This window comes from Macaca mulatta, chromosome 8 (genome assembly GCF_049350105.2).
Source record: "Macaca mulatta isolate MMU2019108-1 chromosome 8, T2T-MMU8v2.0, whole genome shotgun sequence".
Lineage (NCBI taxonomy): Eukaryota > Metazoa > Chordata > Mammalia > Primates > Cercopithecidae > Macaca > Macaca mulatta.
The window spans coordinates 9,425,617-9,451,914 of NC_133413.1; the positions used below are offsets into that span (position 1 = coordinate 9,425,617).

The following is a 26,298-nucleotide window of genomic DNA, read 5'->3' on the forward strand; positions in this document are numbered from 1 at the left end:
CCACCCTTTTCTATTTGTACGTAGCTGGAGTGTTTTGTGGGTACGTTCTCAGAACAACAAAGTGGAGCGTTTAAAGACTGTTCTGTAGGGTCCACAGCCTCGCCACCCCCAGCCCCTGCAGCGGCTTCTGATGAATGAAATAAGCGACGGCGCCCTCTCCCCCACCCCGCCCCCGCCAACCCGGCAGGCAGGGATCCCCGGCGCCGGTTCTGGCGGAAGCGGTCCCGCGAGGCGGGGGGACTTTTCTAGGTGGGGTGGGGGCTCTGGGACCACCTTTCGGGGCTTTTTCCCCATCCCCTGGCCCCAATTCGCAGCGTTTCGCCACCCAGGGCCCGCAGGGCTCCAAGCCCCTCTTCCCCAACCCGGGCGCTCAGGCCCCCGCCCTCCCCGGCGGTGTCCCCGGACCCCCGGCGGAAGGGGTGGGGGGGTGCGGGGCCGGGAAGAGGGGAGCGCGGGCGGCGGAAGGTGGCGGGAGGAGGTGGGGGCTGGGAAGCGGGGTGCGCGGGCAGCGGGAGGGCACGGGCGGGGCTGCGCGGTAGTCACGTGGCGCAGGACCGGGAGGGTACTTAGGGCCGGGGCTGGCCCAGGCTACGGCGGCTGCAGGGCTCCGGCAACGGCACCGGCTCCGCGGCGCGCAGGCTGGGCTGCAGACTCTCGGCGGCAGCGTTCGGTGAGTGCCGGGGGCGCGGGGTCACCGCGGCGGAAGTGACCTTGGCGGGGACGGTGCCACCGGCCGCCGAGACGGGTTCTTCTGCGTCCCCGGTCGGGCCTAGGCGCGGCCCCGCGGCGTTCCTGGGGGCAGGTGGGGAGCCAGGACCCTCGGGACTGACCCTGACGGGCGGGCTGGGGTGGGAGCCCGCGCACTCCGAAGCGTCGACAAGAAAAGCAGAAAACAGCCCCGCCGGCCCGCCCGCCAGCCCCCTCCCCTCTGCTCCCCTCCCCGGCCTGTGCGCGGGACCCCGGCCCCCGGAGCGGGGACGCGGCCAGGAGCCCCGAGGGAGGCGCCTGCGAGGAAGAGCTCGGCTAGGTCCGGAGGCTGCTGCCTGGGGTCGCGCTCCCAGCGCCTGGGCCTCGGTGTCCCCGGGACAAACTGCCGAGATTATCGCATCTGCCGGCATCTATTTTCGGTTTATTTCCCCCTCGTTCCAAAGGATTTGCCTGGCCAACTTTCTGCGCAAGATCCCACACAATTCCTGGGACCCCAGAAGACAGGTCCTGTTGAACAGGGATCTGGCACTGGGTGGGCTGGGGAGGAACCCGCACGGAGTTAAATCCATAAACAGGAAGAGAAACCAAGCTGCGAAACCAAGAGGCGAATGGGCGATTGGATGCCGGGTGGGGAGAAGGCCAGGGACGCTCCCTGCCCCTGGACTCCAGTAAAGGGAAGCCGGGCAGAGTTCCTGGGGCCCTACCTCCCCCTCGGTTAGTAGCCCTGGAGGCCGGGGGGAGTTGGCCTCTGGGGAGCAGTAGGTGCCTGGGTGTGGGGCGCTGCAGGCAGGCTGGGGTGGGTGACCCAGCTGGAAGTGAATTGCACTTGGCTTCTTGGTGGGCCTCTGTCACCCCCTTCCCCAGGCATCGAGGAAGCCAGCAGGCTGGCAAGGAAAAGGATCCTAGCGCAGGCCCTACACCCCTCCTCCTAACGGAGGAGAGACCCCCAAACCCACTGGAGAAGCGATGCTGTGGGGCTCAAAGGCAGACCTGGCACGTTTTTGTAGCCTAGAAAAACTGATCCCCACTGCCTCCCGCCGGAGGAGAGGATAGCTGAGATGCACCCTCTTTCAGTCCAAACGTTCAGGAAGGTAAGGCGAAGAGGCCTAAGAGGGCGTTGGCTTGGTTAAGGGCTGCTCTTTCTCTTCCATAACATCGGTTCTTTTTTTTTTTTTTTTTTTTTTTTTTTTTTGAGATGGAGTCTCGCTCGGTCTCCCAGGCTGGAGTGCACTGCCGCAATCTCGGCTCACTGTAACTTCCGCCTCCCAGATTCAAGCTATTCTCCTGCCTCAGCCTCCCGAGTAGCTGGGATTACAGGTGCCTGCCACCACACCCAGCTAATTTTTGCATTTTTAGTAGAGATGAGTTTTAACCATGTTGACCAGGCAGATCTCGAACTCCTGACCTCAGGTGACCTGCCTGCCGCGGCCTCCCCATGAGTCACCATGCCTGGCCTGGCGGAGAACTGTTTCTTCTTGGTGATGGTGACTTAGAACCCGCCAGCTCCTGGAGAAAGGGGCTGGGCTGCCCACCCTGTGTGGCCTTCCCAAAGACAGAGTCAGACGTCTCCTGGAGAGCAGAGGCTTCTCCTCCTTTTTGGTCATTTGTCCCGGAGCTGGGGTATCCCCTGGTGGAAAGGCACAGGTCTCTTGGCCCAGGTGGCAACGCAGACCAGACACGGCCCTGGCACAGCTCTCGCCCCAACAGCTCTCCTGGATGTTGGCTCAGGACAGCCCTGTTGTCAACTGGTCAGGCGGCGAGGGGTGGCAGCCCTTTGGCTCCAGGTTGAAGCGGCCCATGTGGTGCTGATTTAGCAGTTTGGTGAGGCTCTTCTCCTGGGCAGCTTCTTTTCTTTCCCTAGCTGCTGGACCTGGGAGTTGGAAGATAAGTTGCACCCATTTTAGGGGTAACAGATATTTTCTGTTGCTCTTGGTTGGATTGGGAAATGAAGGGAGATCACGTTTCAGGGGGGCCTTGGGATGTCTGTCGGTGATGTTCTCTTTCTTTTTTTTTTTTTTTTTAAGACAGACTTTCCCTCTGTCGCCCAGGCTGGAGTGCAGTGGTGCACCCTCCACCTCCCAGGTTCAAGCAGTTCTCCTGTCTCAGCCTCCCAAGTAGCTGGGATTGCCGGTGCCCATCACCACACCTGGCATTTTAAAAAATTATTTTTAGTAGAGACGGGGTTTCACCATGTTAGCCAGGCTGGTTTTCGAACTCCCACCTCAGGTGATCCGCCTCAGCCTCCCAAAGTGGTAGGATTACAGGTGTGAGCCACCACGCCGGGGTGGGGGTGATTTTCTTAAATCTGTTAATGAGTTATGGTTGTGTAGAATAATATACCTTCCTTTCGAGATATGGACTGAAACATTGAGAGGGAGGAGTTACAGGTATGCCACTTCTTATCCTTTTCTCTTTTTTTTTTTTTTTGAGACAGAGTCTCGCTCTGTCACCCAGGCTGGAGTGCTGTGGCACAATCTCCCAGGTTCAAGCAGTGCTCCTGCCTCAGCCTCCCGAGTAGCTGGGATTACAGGCATGCACCACCATGCCTGGCTAATTTTTGTATTTGTAGTAGAGACAGGGTTTCACCATGTTGGCCAGGCTGGTCTTGAACTCCTGACCTCAAGTGATCCCTGCCTTGGCCTCCCAAAGTGTTGGGATTACAGGCGTGAGCCACTGTGCCCAGCCCTGTGTTTAGACTTTTAACTAATCTCGTTTTTAGCTTCAAGCCTTATCCTCCGCCTCTACAGACCACTCCTGTGCCTGTTTACTGGTTCTTCCAGGGGCCATTTTATTCCCTGTCTGCTGCTCCTCTTTTGAATTCTCCTGCACATTTTTTTGTTCATTCATTCATTCATTCATTCATTCATTCATTCATTCATTTATTGTTTGGTTCATGGCAGGGTCTTGCTTTGTCTCCCAGGCTGGTGTGCAGTGGTGCGACCATGGCTCACTGCAGCCTCGGCCACCCAGACTTAAGCGATATGGTTCCCACCTCAGCCTCCCAAGTAGTAACTAACTGGGAGCACAGGCGGTACCCAGCTTTTTTTTTTTTTCTTTGTAGAGACAGGCTCTCTGTGTTGCCAGGGCTGCTCTGAAACTCCTGGTTTCAGGTGATCCCCTTACCTCTCCCACTTGGGCCTTCCAAATGCTGGGATTATAAGGCGTGAGCCAACTCCAGGCCTTTTTGTACTTTTAAAACTCTGCATCAGTGTATAAACAACGTTTAAGTTTATATGACTTCAGTTCCATTACATGGTTCCTTTTTCACTCACGGTTGTGAGATTTATTTCTGTTGATACATCCAATTCTAGTCCATTTGTCTTAAGTGCCCAGTGTGTTTATCTACTGAGGGACAGTTATATTATTTCGTTTTCACTATCATCCCCTGCTACAGTAAATATCCTGTCTCCCAGATGCTTAGAAGAGTTTCTGCAGGGCAAATGCAGGAGAGCTTGTTCTGGGTCCTGAGGTGTGTTCATCTTCCGTCTTGCTAGATGTTGGCAAAGGGTTCTCCAGTGTGGTTGCATCAATTTACACGCCCAGCGTATGCAGAGTTCCTGTTCCTGACATTTACCAACACTAGATACTACCAGACTTTGATTTTTGCCAATCTGATGGATTTGAAGTGGTACCCTTGTTTTAATTTCATGACCAGAAATTCAAATTTAATCTTTGCCATAGGAAAACATTAACCCACTTATGCCTAGTGTTCCATTATTGGAACGCTAAGCATGTGAGAGTTTTTACATCGTACTGCTCAAGGTCATCACCAAGGTCTGATGTTTTTACTCAGCAGCAATTCAAAAAGTTGCAACCTCTGGCATAAATGGGTTAATGAGTGACATTTTTCCTGTTTTTATTGTTGGTCAGTGATGGTGTATGTGCTGGTTTTTTTCTTTCTTTTTTTATTTGAGACGGAGTCTCGCTCTGTCGCCAGGCTGGAGTGCAGTGGCATAATCTCGGCTCACTGCAACCTCCACCTCCCAGGTTCAAGCGATTCTCCTACCTCAGCCCCCTGAGTAGCTGGGATTACAGGTGTGTGCCACCACGCCCAGCTACTTTTTGTATTTTTAGTAGAGACGGGGTGTTGCTATGTTTGTCGGGCTGGTCTTGAACTGCTGACCTCATGATCTGCCCGCCTTGGCTTCCCAAAGTGCTGGGATTACAGGCCTGAGCCACTGCCAGCCTATTTGTTTTTTATTTTAAATTTTAATTTTCTAAATAGAGATGGGGTCACTATCCTGCCCAGACTGGTCTTAATCTCCTGGATTCAGTTGATCCTACCACCTTGGCCTCCCAAAGTGTCAGAATTATAGATGTGAGCCACTGTGCCCAGCCCAGAACTGATGTTTTGTAAATGCTGGGTGCTGAGAAGGATGTGTGGCTGGCAGTCTTGACTGTGTTATCTGTCTTTACCAGGCCAGTAACTTCTTTGGTCTGGACATCAAGATAATCTAGCATCACCAGCAAGCTTGCGTGGAGGAGGATGGGACCAGTGTGGCCAAGATGGTAACGGGACCAGTAGAGAGCCCTGTAGAAGACATCTGGATATTCTGCCCTAGGAGACCTGGAGGGCTGGGCTGTGTCATGACCCTCTGACCTGCTGACCTGGACTCCCGGCAGAATGTGCACACACACAGTCACGCAGCTTCCTGGCTTGCGCAAGTCCTGGGAGGGCGGTGCCAGCCACAGGCTTCTCCCATTGGAGGGTTGGAAGCGTATATCAAACCACATCAGAGTGCTGGGGGCCACCTGCCACCCATTCCCAACCCACCTAGCCCTCCTGGTGTTTGGGACGCGCTTTGCTTTGGCAGTCAAGACAGCAGAACAAATCAACTTTTGAGGCCTTGTCACTGGGTACAATTGCCATTATTTTTCATCCAAATTAGGATACTTCTGAAAATAGAAATGATGACTCTGGGACAGCAAATGTTGGCTGTCCTATGTATAAGGAGGTAGCTTTTCACCCTCCCGGTGACTGAGGAAGTTTCTCCCAGATGGCACTGCTCTGAGCCTGGTGCGGGGTAGGCACTTGCAAAAGAACGTCTCCTTGCATCTTCCATCAGCCTTGCGAGATGAGTATCTGTTCCCAGGGCCCCAAGGGAGGAAAACAGGACCTAGCTGGACCCGAGAGCTAGGCCGTTCTGTGGCTCGCCGTCATGTCAGCCAGGGCCTCGACTGCCCTGGTGTAATCTCGCCCGTGGTTGAATTAGGGAACCGCCGTGTTCTGCAGGCTGGAGAGAGACAGAATACTAACCTCATTGCAATCTCAAAGGATCTCTAAAAGCTTTTATAAAGCAGGCCCAAGGTCCTTTGGTATCCGATGCAGAATGGTGAATGCATTGGCTCTGTCAGCCTCTGAGCAAGTCAGTAACAGAACTGGGGAGCAGAAGCTTTCAGAACTTTCTAAAACATTGACTGACCAAATTGTCTTGTTTCCAGCCACCACCACCACCACCACCAACAAATCAGCTGCTGAGGGCCTTCGTAGTGTCTGCTATTTCAAGCATACGGTAGTCATTTTGTCTGCAGGATGTGGGGTTGCTGTGGCTGACCTTGTACAATATTCCACTCATGGGTGTCTTCAGGCCTATGGAGAGCAGCTTGCGTGGGCTGGCCCTGCAGCACCTGCTTTGCATATAGGTGGGCAGCGCGGGGAAGGACCTGTGAGTGGCCAGCCTGGTTCAGGTGAGGGAGGTGGAGTGGGGCTTCTCTGCTTCTCCTGGTTCCCTGGAAGCCTCCAAGGCTGATGAGCATCGCTGCTGCCTCTGCCCGCCTGCGTGCTGGGCGGGTTTTCTGACGGGTTTTCAATTGCTCAGGTGCTAAGGCTGCAGGGAGCCCGCTCCATGGGACAGATGGGCTGCTGGTGCCCGTTCATGAGGAGACTGATGAGACCGAGGCCTGAGAGCCCTTTGGATTTCGTTTTTGTCCTTAATTTAATCATAAGCCAAGAATCTGCTAACCACAGTTCCATTAGGGGAAAAGACATAACACATCAGAGGCCACAGCAAGGCTGTGATTCATACTCAAAAAGGAAAGGTCTCTGGGTTCTCCTCTGGGTCACTCCAGAGCACACTTGAGGTCAGCACACTCCCACCCAGTGCAGGGCTGCTCCAGCATTGAGGTACGTCTGGCAGATTGAAGTAGGGGAAGATGAAACTCGCTAGTCTTGTTTTGTGGGTGCATTTAAGTGATGGAAACTTCAGGAGCAACTGCTGTTATTAGCAGTGAGCGCCAAGACTAGTTTTTGTAGGAGATAAAGAAACAAAGTTCTCTGGGAAGGTCTTACTGAGCCTTCACAGTCTCCCCACCTTTCCACTCTTGCCCTGCTCTTAGCCGCTCTGCTGGCCTATAAAGCACAGTCTTCATTTGTGGCTTCTGGCAAAATGTAGGCACTTGACTTTTGATTTTTTTTTTTTTTTTTTTTTTGGAGACGGAATTTCGCTCTTGTTGCCCAAGGTGGAGTGCAATGTCGCAATCTCGGCTCACTGCAGCCTCCGCCTCCTGGGTTCAAGCGATTGTCCTGCCTCAGCCTCCTGAGTAGTTAGGATTATAGATGCACGCCACCACGCTCGGCTAATTTTTTGTATTTTTAGTAGAAATAGGATTTCACCATGTTAGCCAGGCTGGTCTCAAACTCCTGACCTCAGGTGATCCACCTCCTTGGCCTCCCGAAGTGCTGGGATTACAGGTGTGAGCCACTGCGCCCAGCCAACTTTCCATTCTTTAGAGCTGATGATGAGAGGAGCCAGCAGTATATTCACACATCAGCGAACGTGGAAGAGCAAAAGACTGCATGAGAGATTTGCTAAGAATTCTTTCACTTTTTTTCTTTATCAGCCAGGAGCTAGCAACTTGGCTTATTTGGAAATTTTAGGTGTACATGTCCTGTCTCCTTAAATCCTTTACAGATTTAGAGTGCCGTCTACCTGAGGGCTCTGTGACCATGTAAGAAAGCCTTTTCTTTTTTTTTCTTTTTTTCCTGAGAGAGTCTCACTCTGTCACCCAGGCTGGAGTACAGTGGTGCAATCTCGGCTCGCAGCAACCTCTGCCTCCTGGTTGCGAGCAGTTCTGCCTCAGCCTCCTGAGTAGCTGGGATTACAGGCACCACCATCACGCCCGGCTGATTTTTGTATTTTTAGTAGAGACGGGGGTTTCATCATGTTGGCCAGGCTGGTCTTGAACTCCTGACCTTGTGATCCACCTGCCTCAGCCTCCCAAAGTGCTGGGGTCACAGGCGTGAGTCACCATGTCTGGTGTCTTTTTGTTTTGTTTTGTTTTCTTTTGTTTTTTGAGACAGAGTCTCGCTCTGTTGCCCGGGCTGGAGTTGCAGTGGTATGATCTCAGCTTACTGCAACTTCCACCTCCTGGATTCAAGTGATTCTCCTGCCTTAGCCTCCCAAGTAGCTGGGATTACACCCTCCACCATGCCCGGCTAATTTTTGTATTTTTAGTAGAGACAGGAGTTTTGCCATGTTGGTCAGGCTGGTCTCGAACTCCTGACCTCAGGTGATCTGCCTGTCTTGCTCTCCCAAAGTGTTGGGATTACAGGCGTGAGCCACTGTGCCCAGGCAGAAAGCTTTCTTTTTCGAGCTTGGTGGCAGCCCAAAACTGATTCTTTAAGGATGTCAGGACTGAACACCTCCTGTGACTTAGCAGCACCTCCTCTCCTTTGACTTTTCATTCCACCTCCTTCCAGGATCTCAAGGTCCCTATTTGTCCTGGGAGCGGCTTCAAGGTAGTCTGGGGTGCTGTTAAGGTGCTCTAGTTGATAGACTCTCCTGGCCACGCGCTGTTTTTGGCACGTGACAACATTCTACAGAGCTGGAGTGGAGCATGCTTTCACATCAGCATCCGCAGGTATGGAGAGAGAGGATAGGAGGAGCACCCTTTTCTCTCTGTTTTTTTTTTTGTGTTTTTTTTTTAACCCAAAGATTAACTTGGAAAAGGGGCAGAGGGGTGCAGTGGAACCCAGGTCTGCCCAAGCAGCCCAGCTGACCAAGGTCTAGAGATGCATCTGCTGGCAGCTGTTCTTCCACCAGCCCGCATCCTGGAAAGGGTTCTTGTGGCACGCAAAGGTTCACATGCTTCCCTCATGAAATAAGGACTTTGTGTTCATCATCTCTTGTAAGAAGCAGAGCAGAAAGCACAGAATTAAGAAATGAAAGGGAAGTGTGTGCCTATACAAAGGGAAGTGAAAGCGGGTTGCTGTCCCATGCAAAGACCCTGGAACCTGTCAACAACCCAGCTTGTCATTTTCACCATCCGCATTTGTCCAGAGTGATTGAGATGTGTGTCGTTGTGGAGAGAAAGGCGCCTGTTGCACGATGGAGTGAGGTGGTCACTGCTCTCAGGACCTCTGTGCCTGGCTTCACACTTTTTGGGTTCTCAGCAGTCTTGGGACCCTTAGAGTGGAAGCATTTTTGGATGTTAAATGCTGGGGTTAATTGAAGTTAAGAGCTTGTTTTACTGGGCATGGTGGCTCACACCTATAATCCCAACACTTTCGGAGGCCAAGGCGGGCAGATCACTTGGGTCCAAGAGTTTGAGACCAGCCTGGGCAACATAGCAAAACCCCATCTCTACAAAAAATACAAAAGTTAGCTGGGTGTAGTGGTACATGCCTGTAGTCCCAGCTACTTAGGACGCTGAGGGGAGCAGATTTCTCCAGCCCAGGAGGCAGAGGCTGCAGTGAGCTGTGATCATGCCAGTGCACTCCAGCCTGGGCAACAGAGTGAGATCCTGTCTCAAAACAAACAAACAAATGAACTTTCTTTTCATTTAAACTCTTCTCGCCTGTAATCCCAGCACTTTGGGAGGCCGAGGCGGGTGGATCACGAGGTCAGGAGATCGAGACCATCCTGGCTAACACGGTGAAACCCCATCTCTACTAAAAATACAAAAAATTAGCCGGGCATGGTGGTGGGTGCCTGTAGTCCCAGTTACTCGGGAGGCTGAGGCAGGAGAATGCCGTGAACCCGGGAGGCAGAGCTTGCAGTGAGCCGAGATCGCGTCACTGTACTCTAGCCTGGGCGACAGAGCAAGACTCCGTCTCAAAAAAAAAAAAAAAAAAAAAAAAAAAACTCGGCGTTGGGGACCTATTGGAATAGGTTTAGTGTGAACTGAGGGCTAGAAGTGGTGGAGGAAGAGAAGAGAGGGAGGGAACAGAGCCCACTGAAGCAACTGCCCTTCCTACCTTATCATTGCACGCCAGGCGCGTGCTGGCGCTTCAGTCCTCAGTTCATTCTTGACTGCCACCTGAGACATGGTGGTTACTAGCTCCATTTTACAGGTGGTGAAACTGAGGCTTGGAGAAGGTCAGACCCCAAGAGTGCCATTTAGTCAGTGGCAGAGCCAGATCCAAATGCAGGTCTCCTGACTCCAAGTGCGGGGCTCATTTTATCAGCCGGTTGCAGCAGGCTGGCGGCCCCTTGAACCCCAACCTGGATGCCATGTGGGAGGAGCAGAGAAGCCAGGAACACCACAGCCCTGGGCCAAAGTGCGGGACTGAAAGAACTTCCCAGCGCTCAGGCTGGGACTAGTGGAACGGGCTGGACCCTGGGGCTGGTGGTGGCGGGCCCAGGGAGCCTGGGAATGAGTGGGGAGCACAGGCAGGTGTGGGAGGGCCTGGGAACCATGAAAAGAAGGGTGGGTTCAGGGAAGTTGCCCACTAGTGAAGTGGTGAGGGGGCCCTGTGGGACTCCAGGGAATAGCCGTGGCAGGTTGTCATCCAGCAGCTGAGGGCCATTGGACATGGCAGCTGCCTGTGTTCTCAGCCACCACAGAAACCAAAGAAATCTTGGTTTAAAAATTCAAGTTGCCATAGAAACGCTCCCATCCTCGACTTGGCTTATTATTTAAAATAACATCTCTACAGCACAAAAGCCCCCGGGGACATCCGAGGACACTCCTGTCTGCCCACGAGACACGCTCACCTCACAGTGTGGAGGCTGTATGGGTCGCTGACACGCAGGACCACGTGAGATGCTGCTTACCCACAATTCACGGAAAAGGGGAAGATTATTAAGGAAGTCGCTAGGGGCCAGGTCCAGTGGCTCATGCCTGTAATCCCAGCACTTCGGGAAGCTGAGGCAGTCAGATCCCTTGAGGCCAGGAGTTCGAGACCAGCCTGGCCAACATAGCGAAACCCCAACTATACTAAAAAAAACCAGATGTGGTAGCACAGGCGTGTAATCCCAGCTACTCAGGAGGCTGAGGCACAAGAATCCCTTGAACCTGGGAGGTGGAGGTTTCAGTGAGCCAAGATTGCGCCTCTGTACTCCAGCATGGGCCACAGAGTGAGACTCCTGTCTCAAAGTCACCAGGGAGGAAGCTCATTGGTGGGAAGGAAGACCAAATTGGAAATGCTGTGAGGAATCATTAAACCAAATGTCCTTTTATCAGTTTGGTGGCTCAGGGCCTTTAGTAACACCGCCAACTATTTTTCCTAGAAGAAATGAAACTGAAGTAATAGGAACATAGTCACTTTTTCTTTTTTTCTTAAAAGTAAGAGTATGTTGTGAAAAAAAAGTCTTCCCACTGTAGTGACCGACAACTGTACATCGTCCTCGGCATTTCGCGTGTAGTAGCAGGAGTGTGCCTGCATGTGTAGATTGTTGAAAGGGTCAGACGCTTATGGTCCTCGGTCACCCACAGCTTGCTTTTTCCCCACTTAACACTGGGACTTGGGGCATTTTTACTTTGTTAGTACAATAGAATTTACTTCAACTAGCTGCTTTTTTATTTTTATTTTATTTATTTATTTTATTATTATTTTTAGACGAAGTCTCTATCTGTTGCCCAGGCTGGAGTGCAGTGGCGCAATCTCAGCTCAGTGCAACTTCTGCCTCCTGGGTGCAAGCAATTCTACTGCCTCAGCCTCCCAGGTAGCTGGGATTACAGGTGTGAGCCACCACACCTGGCTCATTTTTGTATTTTTAGTAGAGATGGGGTTTCACCATGTTGGCCAGGGTGGTCTTGAACTCCTGACCTCAGATGATCCGCCCACCTAGGCCTCCCAAAGTGCTGGGATTACAGGCATGAGCCACCGTGTTCGGCCTATTTTTATTTTTATTTTTTTTAATTTTTGAGACGGAGTTTTGCTCTTGTTGCCCAGGCTGGAGTGCAATAGTGCAATCTCGGCTCACTGCAACCTTTGCCTCCTGAGTTCAAGCAATTCTCCCGCCTCAGCCTCCCAAGTAGCTGGGATTGCAGGCATGCGCCACCATGCCTGGCTAATTTTTTTGTATTTAGTAGAGACAGGGTTTCACCATGTTAGTAAGGCTGATCTTGAACTCCTGACCTCAGGTGGTCCAACCACCTCGGCTACAGGCATGCGCCATGGTGCCTGGCCAACTAGTTGCTTTTTTAATGGTTGCTTCATATTCTATTTAACCACTTACTATAATTTAACAATTACTCTGTTACTAGATACTTGCTTCATTTCTGGTCTTTTGCTAATGCAAAAATTATTTAGCGAGCACTCCTGTGCATGTATCTTTGCATTTTGTGGGATACATTTCTAAATGTCAGGTTGCCAAGTCCCAGGACATGCAGATTTAGAAACTGGTGGGTGTTGCTGTATATCAAGAAAAGGAAGCCCAAAGTATATGTTAGTACTGCTTTGTCAGTTTTTGTTTTAAAGAGACTTTTCAGTTTAATGCAAGCATTTTCCTTTGAAGGCTATGTTTTCTGTCAATTCTAGGCTTTCCTCCAGCATTACTTTAAAAAAAAAACTTTATTTTCTTTAGAGATGGGGTCTCACTATGTTGTCAAGGCTGGTCTTGAACTCCTGGTCTCAAGTGATCCACTTGCCTTGGCCTCCCAAAGTACTGGGGTTATAGGTGTGAGCCACCGCACCCGGCCCATTTTTAAAAGGGCATTGATTTTTTTCATAAAACCTTTATAATTAAGATCTGTGGGCCGGGCACAGTGGCTCACACCTGTAATCCCTGCACTTTGGAAGGCTGAGGTGGGTGGATCATGAGGTCAGGCATTCGAGACCAGCCTGGCCAACATGGTGAAACCTTGTCGCTAAAAATACAAAAATTAGCCGGGTATGGTGGCATGTGCCTATAATCCCAGCTGCTCAGGAAGCTGAGGCAGGAGAATCACTTGAACCCAGGAGGCGGAGGTTGCAGTGAGCCGAGATCATGCCTTTGCACTCCAGCCTGGGCGACAGAGCAAGACTCCATCTCAAAAGTCTGTGTTGCATGTGGTACTTTTTGTGTGTGAGGAGTCCAGTGTGAAGAGTCAGCCTTCAGGCAGCCACTTGTACAGGCACTGTCCTGTTTCGTCTCTGGCCTCACCTAGGTACGCTGATTCCTCCATGGAGGAGGTGCTTCCGAGCGGTCTGTTGGGTGCTCTGCTGATGGGCATCACCCAGCGTTTTATGATACATTTGCTGCCCCAGAGGGCCGGGCTCCTGTCAGAGCTACTTTCCACTGGCTGGGTGCGGTGGCTTATCCTTGTAATCCTAGCACTTTGGGAGGCCAAGGCCGGCGGATCACCTGAGGTCAGGAGTTCGAGACCAGCCTGGCTAACATGGCAAAACCCCATTTCTACTAAAAATACAAAAATTAGGTGCATGTGGTGGCGCACACCTGTAATCCCAGCTACCTGGGAGGCTAAGACATGAGAATTGTTTGAACCTGGGAGGCGGAGGCTGTAGTGAGCCAAGATCGTGCCACTGCGCCCCAGACTGGGTGACAGAACAAGACCCTGTCTCAAAAAAAAAAAAAAGAACTTTTTTTCCAGAGCTGTCTTGCTGTCCTCATATATTTATTCTCCCAGATGAATTCTTGCTTAAGCAACAATGCAGTTTAAATTGTTCTTCAGATAGAATCCACAACTTCAGATAGTTCCAGTCAGTTTGTTAAGCACTGACACCACAGTCCTGTGACTTTCATGTTGACCTGTGACCTGTGGGAGGTAGAGCACCTCACTCACCCGCGGAAGCCCCTGGAGTGAGGGACAGGAGCCCCTGCCTCACCCATCTCCCCACGCTGCGGTTCTCTCCAGCCCTGGGTGCAGGCACCCAGGAGACATGTATTGATTTTGTTGAGCTGCTTGCTCAGGAGGGTGACTCAGAGTTCAAGCTGGAAAGCACTGGCTTGTGACTCATGAGCCAGTCCCAGATCAAAGGGCTGAGGCATCAAGGTGAGAATTTTCCTTCCCAGAAGCCTCATCTCTGCAGCCGGAAGCAGAGCCCTTGGCTGACTGGAAAAACCAGAGAGGCCCCGGGAGTGGGTGGATGGCCGGCCCAGCCCCACCTCTCAGCCTGCACCTCGACCAGCCCACACCAAGCTTGTTTGTCTGTGTCCTGTCAAAACTAGGACTCCTGTCTTTTCTTACATTTCTTTTCTAACTTTTCTTACATTTCCCTGTCCCATGGGTGTTCCACTTAGGGCGTAATGACACAGACAGGCTCTTCACTGGTTCATGTCACTTACTTGGGCAGGTCTCTCAAGCTGTTCCACAAATCCATGCAAAGGCCGTTTAAAACTAGTGGAGCAGGCCCTGGACTCAGTCTAGTCCAGCACAGCCCGTTGGCTTTCTCTCCTGGCTCTGGCCGCCTGGCCCCCGGGGACACACACGAGGTCATGGCATGCTGCAGGCACCAGGGCAGGGAGGCGGGGAGCCCATGGGCGCCTCAGCTCCTCAGAGTTCTCCACCTGGGCCAGGACGAGCACGGGGGTCCACTGATGCCTGAGACGGTGCCCGTGTGTGTGTGAGCCTTTGACCCACATAACAGAGAGGTGTCCTGATGCCCTCTGTCCTCTCCAGGTGGATCTAGGATCTGGCTTCCAACATGTGGTGGCTCTGGGCCTCCCTCTGCTGCCTGCTGGCGTTGGGCGATGCCCGGAGCAGGCCCTCTTTCCATCCCCTGTCGGATGAGCTGGTCAACTATGTCAACAAACAGAACACCACGTGGCAGGTAGGCTGTGGGGCTGCGTCCTACGTATGTCCCCTCCCAGGTCGGTCTGTGCACACTGACTCCAGGGATAGGGAGCTGACTCTCACTGTGGCCCGCAGAACATTATGTCCTGGACTGTTGAGGAACAGCCCTGACCCCGAGTCACAACGGCTCTGGACCACGCCTGCCTCCTCTGTCCCATACCCCGTATTTGTGCATGAGTGTGTGTGCATGTGTATGAATGTATGGTTGTGTGCACGCGGAGGTGCGTGGGGGAGTAGGTGAGCTTTGGAAGTGTTCAAAACCAGCTAGCCCCTGTGATGCCCGCCGTGGCAGAGTGGCAGTTCATCAGTCCTGCCCCTGATTCCCTTTGTCTCTGTCCAGCTCTGACCCTGGGACTGAGAACCAGGAATGAGGAGTGAGCCATGTTGAGGGCCGGAGAGGGTCTCTGATTGTCAGCAAATGGGAGCAGATCAGGGGAGACACCCACTCTGCCTGTGTGTCACTCTGGGCTGTTCCCCACTGCCCCCCAACCCTCGTGCCCTCGAGCTGGGTAGGGCCCCTGGCTTTCCCTGGGTTGGGCCTGGTGTGTGGGCAGCGTGCCCATCCACCACTATCCCAGGAAACCCCTCAGTCAGTGGGTGACTCTCTTCCAGGCCGGGCACAACTTCTACAACGTGGACGTGAGCTACTTGAAGAGGCTGTGCGGTACCTTCCTGGGTGGGCCCAAGCCGCCCCAGAGGTGAGTGCCCGCTCCTCCGCACCACTGTAATGTGAGTGGCGGGCGTTGGTTTGGGGCAGTGGGAAGTGGGAGAGTGAAGGCCTCTCTGGCATCCGCAGGGCTCATGCCACCCAGGGCTACTGACACCGCTTGAGGTACAGCACTTGTCTCTTCTTTTCATATTTGTATTATTTACTTTTTCTTTTTATTTTATTTTTTCCTTCTCAAGTTATTAGTAGAGAAGATGCTGGTGCTTTCTTTTGTTTTGGGGAGGGTCTCTCACTCTGTCACCCAGGCTGGAGTGCAGTGGCGCCATGTTGGCTCACTGCAACCTCTGCCTCCCGGGTTCAAGCGATTCTCGTGCCACAGCCTCCTGAGTACCCGGGGCCGCAGGCTTGCACCACCATGCCCAGCTAATATTTGTATTTTTAGTGGAGACCGTGTTTTGCCATATTGGCCAGACTGGTCTCAAACTCCTGGCCTCAGCAAGTGACCTGCCCCCGTCGGCATCCCAGAGTGCTGGGATTACCAGCATGAGCCACCCCCAGTGTTTTCTGTTGCGCTTCTCCAAGGTGTCTCAGCCCTAGGTGTGACAGACTAGGTCTGGGTCTCCACTATGTGGGCAGACTCAATCTTGAGTAATTTAAGGAAAATCTAAGAAAAGCCAGATGAGGCCAAGTACAGTGGCTCTACTAAAAATACAAAAATTTGCCAGGCCTGGTAGCAGGCGCCTGTAATCCCAGCTACTCAGGAGCTGAGGCTGGAGAATCGCATGCACCCGGGAGGCGGAGGTTGCGGTGAGCCAAGACCGTGCCACTTCCCACGTGAGGATGGGGTGGTTAAGTTGCGGGACACTGCCTTCTGCACAATGGGGATGATATGAGAAATGATGAGAGGATCCTGGGCAGACGTTGAGGCAGGAGAGCGGGGCAAGAAACACTATCTGGACTGGATAAACTCATTTTAAAAATCCATTACATAAGCCTAGAAAGAAGCATACAACATCGCAAGTCAGACCAGGCATGGTGGATCACGCCTGTAACTCCAGCACTTTGGGAGGCCGAGGCGGGCAGATCATTTGAGGCCAGGAGTTTAAGACCAGCCTGGCCAACATGGTGAAACCCCATCTACTGAAAATACAAAAATTAGCCGGGCGTGCTGGTGCATGCCTATAACCCCAGCTACTCAGGAGGCTGAGGCACCAGAATCACTTGAACTCAGGAGGCAGAGGTTGCAGTGAGCAGAGATCTCAACACTGCACTCCAGCCTGGACGACAGAGTGAAATTCTGTCCAGCCCGCCCCCCATCCCCAAAGAAAAAATCGCTAGTTGCATTGAGCAATGGGATTTCCTTTGGTTTTGTGAAAGTCCCAGGGACACCTGCCTGCAGCCTTCTCCTGCGTGTCTTCTTGTGCTCACTTCCTTTCTAGGGGATTGTGGCCCAGCCACAGTGACTGCTCTTAAACCGAGTGGCCTTTGCAGGGACTGGGGAGGGAGCTGTGGGATGAGAGCTTATAATGAAGACCTTCCTTTATCCAGAGTTATGTTTACCGAGGACCTGAAGCTGCCTGAAAGCTTCGATGCACGGGAACAATGGCCACAGTGTCCCACCATCAAAGAGATCAGAGACCAGGGCTCCTGTGGCTCCTGCTGGGTAAGGCCCTGCTGGCCGGCGGGGGAAGGGCTGGAGAGAGAGGAAGCAGCAATGGGGAGTCTTGGGAGATTCGGGGTGGGGACGACTCTGACAAGGCAAGTTATAGAAGCTTTCTGAGTCCCAGTTTCCATCAATACAAACATCACAATCTCTCTGGCCATGAATTATGGCAAGGATTAGGCAGAGTGGCGGGCAGAGCATCCTGCAGATTGCAAGTCCACGTGTATGGGTGGCAAAGCAGCTCCCTTCCCCTGACACGCTGCCCCGTCCACAAATACCAGGAGCTCTCACTGCTACTCTGCTTCAAGAAAGCCTCCCTTTAGTGTCAGCGAGCTGTCTTAATTTGTCACTTAATTGTGGTAAAATACACGTAACAGAAAATTTAATAATCTTAGCAATTTTCTTTTTCTTTTTATTTTTTGGAGATGGAGTCTTGCTCTGTCACCCAAGCTGGAATGCAGTGGCGGGATCTTGGCTCACTGCAACCTCTGCCTCCTGGGTTCAAGCGATTCTCCTGCTTCAGCCTCCCCAGTAGCTAAGATTACAGGCATGTGCCACCACACCCAGCTAATTTTTGTATTTTTAATAGAGACGAAGTTTTGCCATGTTGGACAGGCTGGTCTCAAACTCCTGACCTTAGTTGATCTGCCCTCCTCCGCCTCCCAAAATGCTGGGATTACAAGCGTGAGCCACCACACCCGGCAACTATTTTCAAGTGTACAGTTCTGTGGCATTAAGTACATTGACAGTGTTGCTCAGCCATCACCACCATCTGTCCCCAGAACTCTTTTTCACCTTGCAAGACAGAACCTCCGTCCCCATTAACACCAATCCCCCAGCCCCTGGTGACCCCCACCCTACACCCTGTCTCTGAATTTGACTCCTAGGGACCTCATACAAGTGGGTCACACAGTATTTCTTTTCTGGGTGAGCTGCGTTTTTTGTTAAGAAAAAAACATGGCCAGGTGCGGTGGCTCACGCCTGTAATCTCAACACTTTGGGAGGCTGAGGTGGGCGGATCACCTGAGGTCAGGAGTTTGAGACCAGCCTGGCTGGTGAAACCCTGTCTCTACCCTGTCTCTACTAAAAATACAAAACAGCTGGGTGTGGTGGCGGCGCCTGTAATCCCAGCTGCTCTGGAGGCTGAGGCAGGAGAATTGCTTGAACCCAGGAGGCGGAGGTTGCAGTATGCCGAGATTGCGCCACTGCATTCCAGCCTGGGCAACAAGAGTGAAAACTCCACCTCCAAAAATAAAAATAAAAAAGTAAAAAACACACACATACAAACTAAAACTACACATTTGACACATTTCAAAAATGAACCGAGTTCCCAGGCGGAGGTTCACGGTGGTGGCTCTCTTGCTTTAAAAGCTGAGTTGGGCAGATGTCGAGGCAGGAGAGCGGGGCAAGTGGCTCATCATGCCTCTAATCCCAGCGCTTTGGGAGGCCGAGGTGGGCAAATCACTTGAACCCAGGAGTTCAAGACCAGTCTGGCCAACATAGCAAGACCCCATTTCTACCAAAGAAAATGAAAGCTGAGTTTGAGCCCCAGGCGCCTCCCCTGGTGTTGAGAGATCAGTTGCCCACAAGGTCTGAGGTGCCCCTGTGGCCCTTTGAGGGGACCGCGGCAGAGGGCCCAGCCCGGATGTGGCAGCCTCGTGCGGTGGGACTCGTTCCTACAGGCCTTTGGGGCTGTGGAAGCCATCTCTGACCGGATCTGCATCCACACCAATGCGCACGTCAGCGTGGAGGTGTCGGCGGAGGACCTGCTCACCTGCTGTGGCATCATGTGTGGAGACGGGTGAGTCAGGCTCTGCTTCCGCAGCGGGTTTAGTGCTGGGAGACCCTGGGCCCCGGCTTCTCAGTGCAGGGGACTCCTGGGACTCCTGCGAGTCAGAAGTGTTTCAGGGAGACTCCGGGAGTCTGGCAGGCAGGGCCTGGCACGGCTGCTGCTTCCTGAGGTGCCTGAACCAAGGCTGGCCCGGCAGAACCGTCTGAGGGGTGGTGTCCCAGCAAAACAGTGTCAGAAAATGTGGTGGAATGTCTGACCCCGGCCTGGTTCGTGTCATCGCACGTTCCTTTTTCCTGCTTGGGGAAGCAGTCTGGGCATTTCCTTATGTGTAGTTCAGGAGGATGGAGCCACCTTAACAGCAAGATGATGGCACAGAACTTCCCAGCCCAGCCTCGCCTTGGTTCTGCAGTAGTGGTGTTCGCCCGCAGCTGCAGATCCCAAACACCTGAGGCCTTCAGACATGTGCCTGGGCCTCTCCCCAGACTAGTTAAATGAGAATCACTGGCGGTTCTCATTTCAGAGAACTGGTGGTGCTCTCGTAAGAACCACCAATGGTGGCTTTTCGTAAGTACCTCGGGGAAGTTTAGTGTCCGCTCAGTTGAGGATCACTGTTCTACCGGGAAGGACACGAACGGGAGAGCCTCCTGTCCTCTCCAGGATCTTTGTGGGCAGGGGTGGGGCTGGGGGTTATTTCCTGCAAGCTATGCTAATCTAGGGAGCGTCCCTTGGAGGGTTTGGTGTCTGGGAGGGCTGCTGCACGACTTGCTGAAGGTGGGGCGGGTCCACGAGTGACCTCGGGCATGTGGGTGGCGCGCAGTGGTCTGGAGAGCCACTAGTGCTTCTTCCGGAGGTTTTCATGAGAGGCTGTCTTTTCAGCTGTAATGGCGGCTATCCTGCTGGAGCTTGGAACTTCTGGACAAGAAAAGGCCTGGTTTCTGGTGGCCTCTATGACTCCCATGTAGGTGAGTGTCTCCCCTCGGCCCCTTGCCGGCCAGATGGATTGTTTAAGCAGTTAACCATCGTGGCTTTATTTGCCTTTATAAAGTGGGGGTTGAGACAGAGGGCCGGGTGAAAGGTGCGAGCAGGTGCACAGGCCTCTGGCAGGACCTGCCTGGCATCCATGCTGCAGGGACAAGGCTGGCCTTGCGCCAGGTCTGCCTGTCCCAGCGGGGCTTCTTGGTGGGGGCTGTCGGTTGACTCCACTTTCTCCCGGGTCCCATCAGGGTGCAGACCGTACTCCATCCCTCCCTGTGAGCACCACGTCAACGGCTCCCGGCCCCCGTGCACGGGCGAGGGTGATACCCCCAAGTGTAGCAAGATCTGCGAGCCTGGCTACAGCCCAACCTACAAACAGGACAAGCACTACGGTAAGGGGCCTGGCCACGGCCGCGTGAGGCTGGGGAGCTGCTGCATCCTTCCCTGCGCTGCAGGGAAGAGGTCAGAGCTGAGAAGCCTTGGGGTCCAGGAACCCTAGGATAGGGAAGGAAAGGGAAATGATGCCCTCTTGCCAGGGGAAGCAGAGCCTCAGCCCTCCCAAGCTGGAAGGGACCAAAGCCCTCATTTCACAGGGGAGTGGCATGTCCTGGAGTCCTGGGATATCCTGGCCTCTTCCGGGGCCGTATGCTCACTGTTCCCTTCTCCCACTTCTGAGCTTCCAGCCCCAGCCCCGTCCTTACTCCTTCAGGGGAGCCTTCCTCGAGCTCCCCTGGCTGGGCAAGTCCCTTTAGACGCACAGTCTTCCCCTGGAGGCCACCAGAAATCAGTGACTGGCTGATGGTGGCACAGCACAAGGCACTGTCACCGCCCTCCCCAACCGCCAGCTCGGTTCGTTTTCCAGGATACAATTCCTACAGTGTCTCCAATAGCGAGAAGGACATCATGGCCGAGATCTACAAGAACGGCCCCGTGGAGGGAGCTTTCTCTGTGTATTCGGACTTCCTGCTGTACAAGTCAGGTGTGCGCTGATACCGGTGGAGGCTCATGCTGACCCTCCAGGGGAGGGGAGCCCGGGGGGCCAACAGGACTTGATTGGGTAGGCAGGCAAGGGGCTGGGGAAGCGGCTGTGAGGGGCCTCCTGTGCAGGCTCACTCCTGTGGACCAGGCTGGCTCCTCACAGTCTGTCTCTCCACCTGCTGTGCCACCACACAGAATTCCGGAGGCCTCTCCCAGGGCCTCTGGGCTAGTTCCTTCCCATCCCTTAGAGTCCAGCTCACATGTGTTTTCCGTGGAAGCGCCTCCCTCCCTGGCGGCTGACATGCCTGCCCTCGCCTTCATGGCTTTGCATTGCTTTACCAGCATGTTCCCGTTAAAACGGCAGGCCTTTTGTATCTGCACTGGCTGGCACATTTTCTTCATCTTTGTCTTTGCAAAGGCCTAGATCATGCCTCACACCAGTGGATGAACACGCAGGGACCTTGCCCTGGGCAGTGCTGTAGGGACTCGAACCAAGGAATCTGGACAGTCCCCATCCCCAAGTCCTGTCTTAGAAATCCCTTGCTCCAGATGAACGGTCTTTGCTGACTGCATCGATCTCTTTAATATTTTGCTAGATGGGAAACTCCAAAGCTCTCAGCTCTATATAAAACAACAGTTTGACAAAGGAGGATGATTCTGGCAAGAAAAAATGACTGTAAAGATGGTAGTTCTTAGCACAGTCCTTGCCCATATTATTAAAAGATGTGTTTCCACTTTGATAGTGATTTCCCTACCACAGGAGACTGGTTGGGGAGTCCTGAACCCCTTAGCCGGTATCTTTCTCATCAGCCAGCACTGGCCGCCACCAGCCCGCCCTTCTCCCTCACCTCTCCAGGGTGTACCTGGAGCAGCTGTTAAAACTCTTTAAGCCGTGTAACCCTTCTGACAAACCCTTACTTAGATGGAATCCCAGTGTATAGAGCAGATGAATCTGTCACCTAACATTAAATGTTTTACAAACTAGAATGTATTAGAAATTCTATTTTTAAAGACAACCAACAAGCACATTTTGTAGGAATCTATTTTAATATTTACTCAACAGATTTGAGTGTGTTGGGCCTTCAGAAATATATTTAATATTCCCCAGTGTTGTGGTAACCCTGGAGCCTTCTGATGGAGCAGCAGGGTCCCTCTGGAAGCTGTTTCTCCTGCCCGGAGGGTGACCAGCGGAGTGTGGGGGGTACTGTGGGGTGCGGGCCAGTGGCCTGGTCTTGGTCTCAGCCGGTTCTTTTCAGGTGTGTACCAACACGTCACCGGAGAGATGATGGGCGGCCATGCCATCCGCATCCTGGGCTGGGGAGTGGAGAACGGCACACCATACTGGCTGGTTGCCAACTCCTGGAACACTGACTGGGGTGACAATGGTGAGTGGCGGCCCCTTCCTGTCGAGAACAGGGAATTGTGAGCCACACACAGTGCCCGTCTCGGCTTTCTCTGTTCTACCTGCTGCACAGCCTCAAACCCTAGACCTAAGGCCAGGCTGTGAGCTCCTCCTATGTGCCAGGCACCCAGGAGTTTCCTTTTGCTGCAAGGGCAGACCCCGAGCAGCTTCAGAGCCCACGCCTGCCACAGTTCCCACAGCATCGCGCCAGATGCCGTGATGGGGGCGGTGACGGGGCAGGAGGGTTGTCAGTGGAGGTGTGCCCCACAGCTGCCTCCAGAAGCCTCATGGTGCTGAGGGCTATGCTACTGGGCAAACAGCAGGAGCTGCCAGGGATTGGTGGTTACTCCCAGGTCTTTTAGGGATGAGTCTGAATATATTGATTGACCCTTGTCACACTTAAAAAGCACCTTACTTTTTATTCCCAGGCTTCTTTAAAATCCTCAGAGGACAGGATCACTGTGGAATCGAATCAGAAGTGGTGGCTGGAATTCCACGCACCGATCAGTACTGGGAAAAGATCTAATCTGCTGTGGGCCTGTCCTGCCAGGCCTGGGGGAGTTTTCCCTGAATACAGTCAGGGATCGGGGTGAGATGGGGGTAGAAATGCCTTTTATTCTTTGAGTTCACGTAAGATACAAGTTTTAGACAGGGCTTGAAGGACTGGATTGGCCAAACCTCACATCAGCCATCAGAGCTGTCTTCCAAGGGGAGACATCCCAAATCCTGGCTACATCCCAGCCTGTGGTTACAGTGCAGACAGTTAGGCCATGTGAGCCACTGCTGCCAGCACAGCACGTCCTCCCCCTATAGACCAGTGCCACAGGGAGTGCCTGCTGCCCCACCTGACTGTGGCCCCCTCCCCGATCCATCCATCTCCAGGGAGCAAGACAGAGACCCAGGAATGGAAAGCGGAGTTCCTAACAGGATGAAAGTCCCCCCATCAGTTGCCCCCAGTACCTCTAAGCAAGTAGCTTTCCACATTTGCTATAAGATCAGAGGAGAGATGGTGTTGGGAGCCCTTTGGAGAACGCCACATTCTCCCAGACCCCCTGCATCTATCGAGTTTGCAGTGTCACAACTTCTCTGATCTTGTGCTCAGCATGATACTTTTTTAATAGAAGTCTTCTCTTTTGTGCACTCTGCTAATCATGTGGGTGAGTGAGTCGAACAGCTGGGAGCACCTGTGCTAGTTGTACAGATTGCCTCCTAATGGCGCGGCTCAAAACGAAACCAAGTGGTGAGGACTTGTTTCTGACCCACTGGTCTCTACCACCACAAGGAAGCTAGTTTAGGAGAAACCAGCTTTTACTGTTTTTTAAGAATTACTGCTGGCCGGGCGCGGTGGCTCAAGCCTGTAATCCCAGCACTTTGGGAGGCCGAGACGGGCGGATCACTAGGTCAGGAGATCGAGACCATCCTGGCGAACACGGTGAAACCCCGTCTCTACTAAAAAAATACAAAAAACTAGCCGGGCGAGGCGGCGGGCGCTTGTAGTCCCAGCTACTTGGGAGGCTGAGCCAGGAGAATGGCGTAAACCCGGGGGGCGGAGCTTGCAGTGAGCTGAGATCCGGCCACTGCACTCCAGCCTGGGCGACAGAGCCAGACTCCTTCTCAAAAAAAAAAAAAAAAAAAAAAAAAAAAAAAAAAAAAAAAAAAAAAAAAAAAGAATTACTGCTTCACCCTGTCAAGTTAACAAGGAATGCCTGTGCCAATAAAAGGTTTCTCCTTCATCTTGAAATCGACTCTGATGGGATCTCAGAGATCATTTGTCACTGCCTATAGACTTGTGGCTGCCGTCTATCCTCATCCCTGCAGAGAATTACGTCCTGGAACTGCATGTTCTTGCGACTCTTGGGATCTCATCTTAACTTCTCGCTGCCTCAGCCATGTTTTCAACCATGGCATCCCTCCCTCTTAGTTCCCTGTCGTCCTCGTCAACCTTCTAAGTCCTTGGTAAGCTTGCCCTTGCTTAAGAACTAACAACACAGCTGTGCTCTGTTTGTTGTTGTTGAGAGAATCTCTGTCTGTCGCCCAGGCTGGAGTACAGTGGCGCCATCTTGGCTCACTGCAACCTGCGGCCTCCTAGGTTCAAGTGATTCTCCTGCTTCAGCCTGCCGAGTAGCTGGGATTACAGGCACTCACCACCATGCCAGGCTACTTTTTGTATTTTTAAGTAGATACGATATTCACCATGTTGGCCGGGCTTGTTTCAAACTCCTGGCGTCAGGTGGTCCACCTGCCTCGGCCTCCCAAAGTGTTGGGATTACAGGCGTGAGCCACCATGCCTGGCCTCTCTTTTTTATCAGCCACAAATCCAGTAGCAGCCTGAGGATTCAGCTCATAAAATAGGCCTGGTGTCTTGGTGATCTCACATAACCAAGATGCCATCCCGTGGAGAACCACATCCCCCTGGATGCCCTCCAGTCTTGGTTTGGGCTGGCGTCAGAGCCTGTATACAGTATTTTGAATTTGTATACCACTGGTTTGCATTGCTGGTCAAGAACTCCAGTGCTTTGCATAGCCCTGGTTTAGAATCCTGTTACAGCAGTTCTTGGAAAGAACTGTGCAGAGGAAACTAGAAGACCCAGCAATCATTCCATTGCCCTGCCAAGGTACACCTCAGTACTCCCCTTCCCAACTGAGGTTGTGTGGGGCTAGCTCTTTCCAGAAGCATTGAAGTTTGGTTTCTGATGTGACTCAGAAGTTAGGAACCAGAAGCTACATCAAATAAGCTCTGAAAATCTGAGGAGCATTGTAGGAAAGGTTATGCTCATCATGGCACTTAAGAGATGCTTAACAAAGGTTACCAAAGCCACAATTCATAACCACTCACTCATCCGGTTTCAACTAGAGTATATTCATAACCTCAATAAAGTTTTACCTGCTCCCAAACTGAGTTGAATCATTCCACGCGCACTGTCTCCCTCACCTCCATCGTCTCCCCACCTGCAGCTCCCTCCCTGCCTCTGCATGGAGCCGGCGGGGATGGGCTAGTGACAGAAGGAATTGTGGGGCATCTCGACCTCAGCTTAAGGCTTTGTTAGAAACACCTGCCTTGCAGTGTTTGTGACTGGGACAGAGCCCAGTGCTCTAATGCACCTCAGATCACCCCAATGGTCATCACTTTGTCACCTCAGTTCAGTAGTTTCTCCTGGATTCTTGTCCAAGTGACATGACGGGTGGAGGTGACAATGCCTTTTCAGTCTTTATCTAGACTCTCCAGAGTCACCCCAGAATAGAAATTAGAGTATAGGTAGGCAGTCCAACCTTTGCCTTTTAAAAAAAATTTGAGATGGAGTCTCGCTCTGTCACCCAGGCTGGAATGCAGTGGCGTGATCTTGGCTCACTGCAACCTCTGCCTCCTGGGTTCAAGCGGTTCTCCTGCCTCAGCCTCCCAAGTAGCTGGGATTACAGGCATCCGCCACCACACCTGGCTAATTTTTGTAGTTTTAGTAGAGACAGGGTTTCGCCATGTTGACCAGGCTGGTCTCGAACTGACTTCAAGTGATGCACCTGCCTTGGCCTCCCAAAGTGCTAGGATTATAGGCATGAGCTACCGTGCCCGGCTGCCACTCTTTAAAGAAAGCAGTAATTTGCCCTTTTTAATGTGCCTCAGCCATACTCAAGTGGTCCACAGCACGGCCGTCACCTGAGAGCCTGTTAGGAAATGCTCTCCTCAGTGTGAGAAGGCCGGACCTCTGAACAGCATTCGCATCTCCCAAGACCCCAGGTGTCTCCCAGGCACATTCAAGCTCAGAATACCTTTCCAACTGCTCCCTGATTAGAACACTGCCTGAGAATTTAGGAATGCAAGCTCTTGGGCACCCCATCAAACCTACTGTGTCAAAGTCTTTGGTCCCAGCAATCAGGCAATTCTGATATAAAGTCTGAGAACCACAGTCTTAGAACTCTGTTTCCAAAACTGCTAAGAATAACCTAGAATGCTTGTTCACATGCTTGACTCGCCCTCTTCCTCCTATACACACCCGAGCCCCTGGGAAATGGCTCAGTAGATGGAAGAAGGGGCCCTCCCCGCACTTGGCCACAGGCATCCAGAAGTTCCCATATGCAGACGTCAAACTCTTGTTCCCAACCATTGTAGTTGTTTAATGGTACTAGATTCAGATGGGTCAGAGGCTCCTCTGAGGAAA

At 52.6% G+C, this 26,298-nt stretch overlaps 1 protein-coding gene across 17 annotated transcripts; it reads left to right on the forward strand.

The window, feature by feature from the left end:
- Positions 1-592: 592 nt before the first annotated feature.
- CTSB (cathepsin B) lies at positions 593-25,039 on the forward strand. 17 transcript variants are annotated; one of them, XM_077942231.1, is made up of 12 exons: positions 593-1,799; positions 10,586-10,687; positions 14,494-14,644; positions 15,280-15,365; positions 16,883-16,997; positions 18,680-18,798; positions 19,666-19,751; positions 20,013-20,156; positions 20,627-20,743; positions 21,999-22,127; positions 22,573-23,488; positions 23,814-25,039. In XM_077942231.1, exons 3-11 carry the CDS (start codon positions 14,519-14,521, stop codon positions 22,668-22,670), a joined length of 1,020 nt encoding a protein of 339 aa, XP_077798357.1. In that variant the 5' UTR covers positions 593-1,799; positions 10,586-10,687; positions 14,494-14,518; the 3' UTR covers positions 22,671-23,488; positions 23,814-25,039.
- Positions 25,040-26,298: the final 1,259 nt, after the last annotated feature.

Excerpts from the sequence above, each read along its gene's own strand:
- CTSB (XM_077942218.1), top strand. The coding sequence starts at position 14,519 with ATGTGGTGGCTCTGGGCCTCCCTCTGCTGCCTGCTGGCGTTGGGCGAT. Across the intron at positions 18,799-19,665 it reads GGCATCATGTGTGGAGACGG|CTGTAATGGCGGCTATCCTG; the intron begins GTGAGTCAGGCT and ends CTGTCTTTTCAG. Across the intron at positions 22,148-22,551 it reads GTGAGTGGCGGCCCCTTCCT|CACCTTACTTTTTATTCCCA; the intron begins GTCGAGAACAGG and ends ACACTTAAAAAG.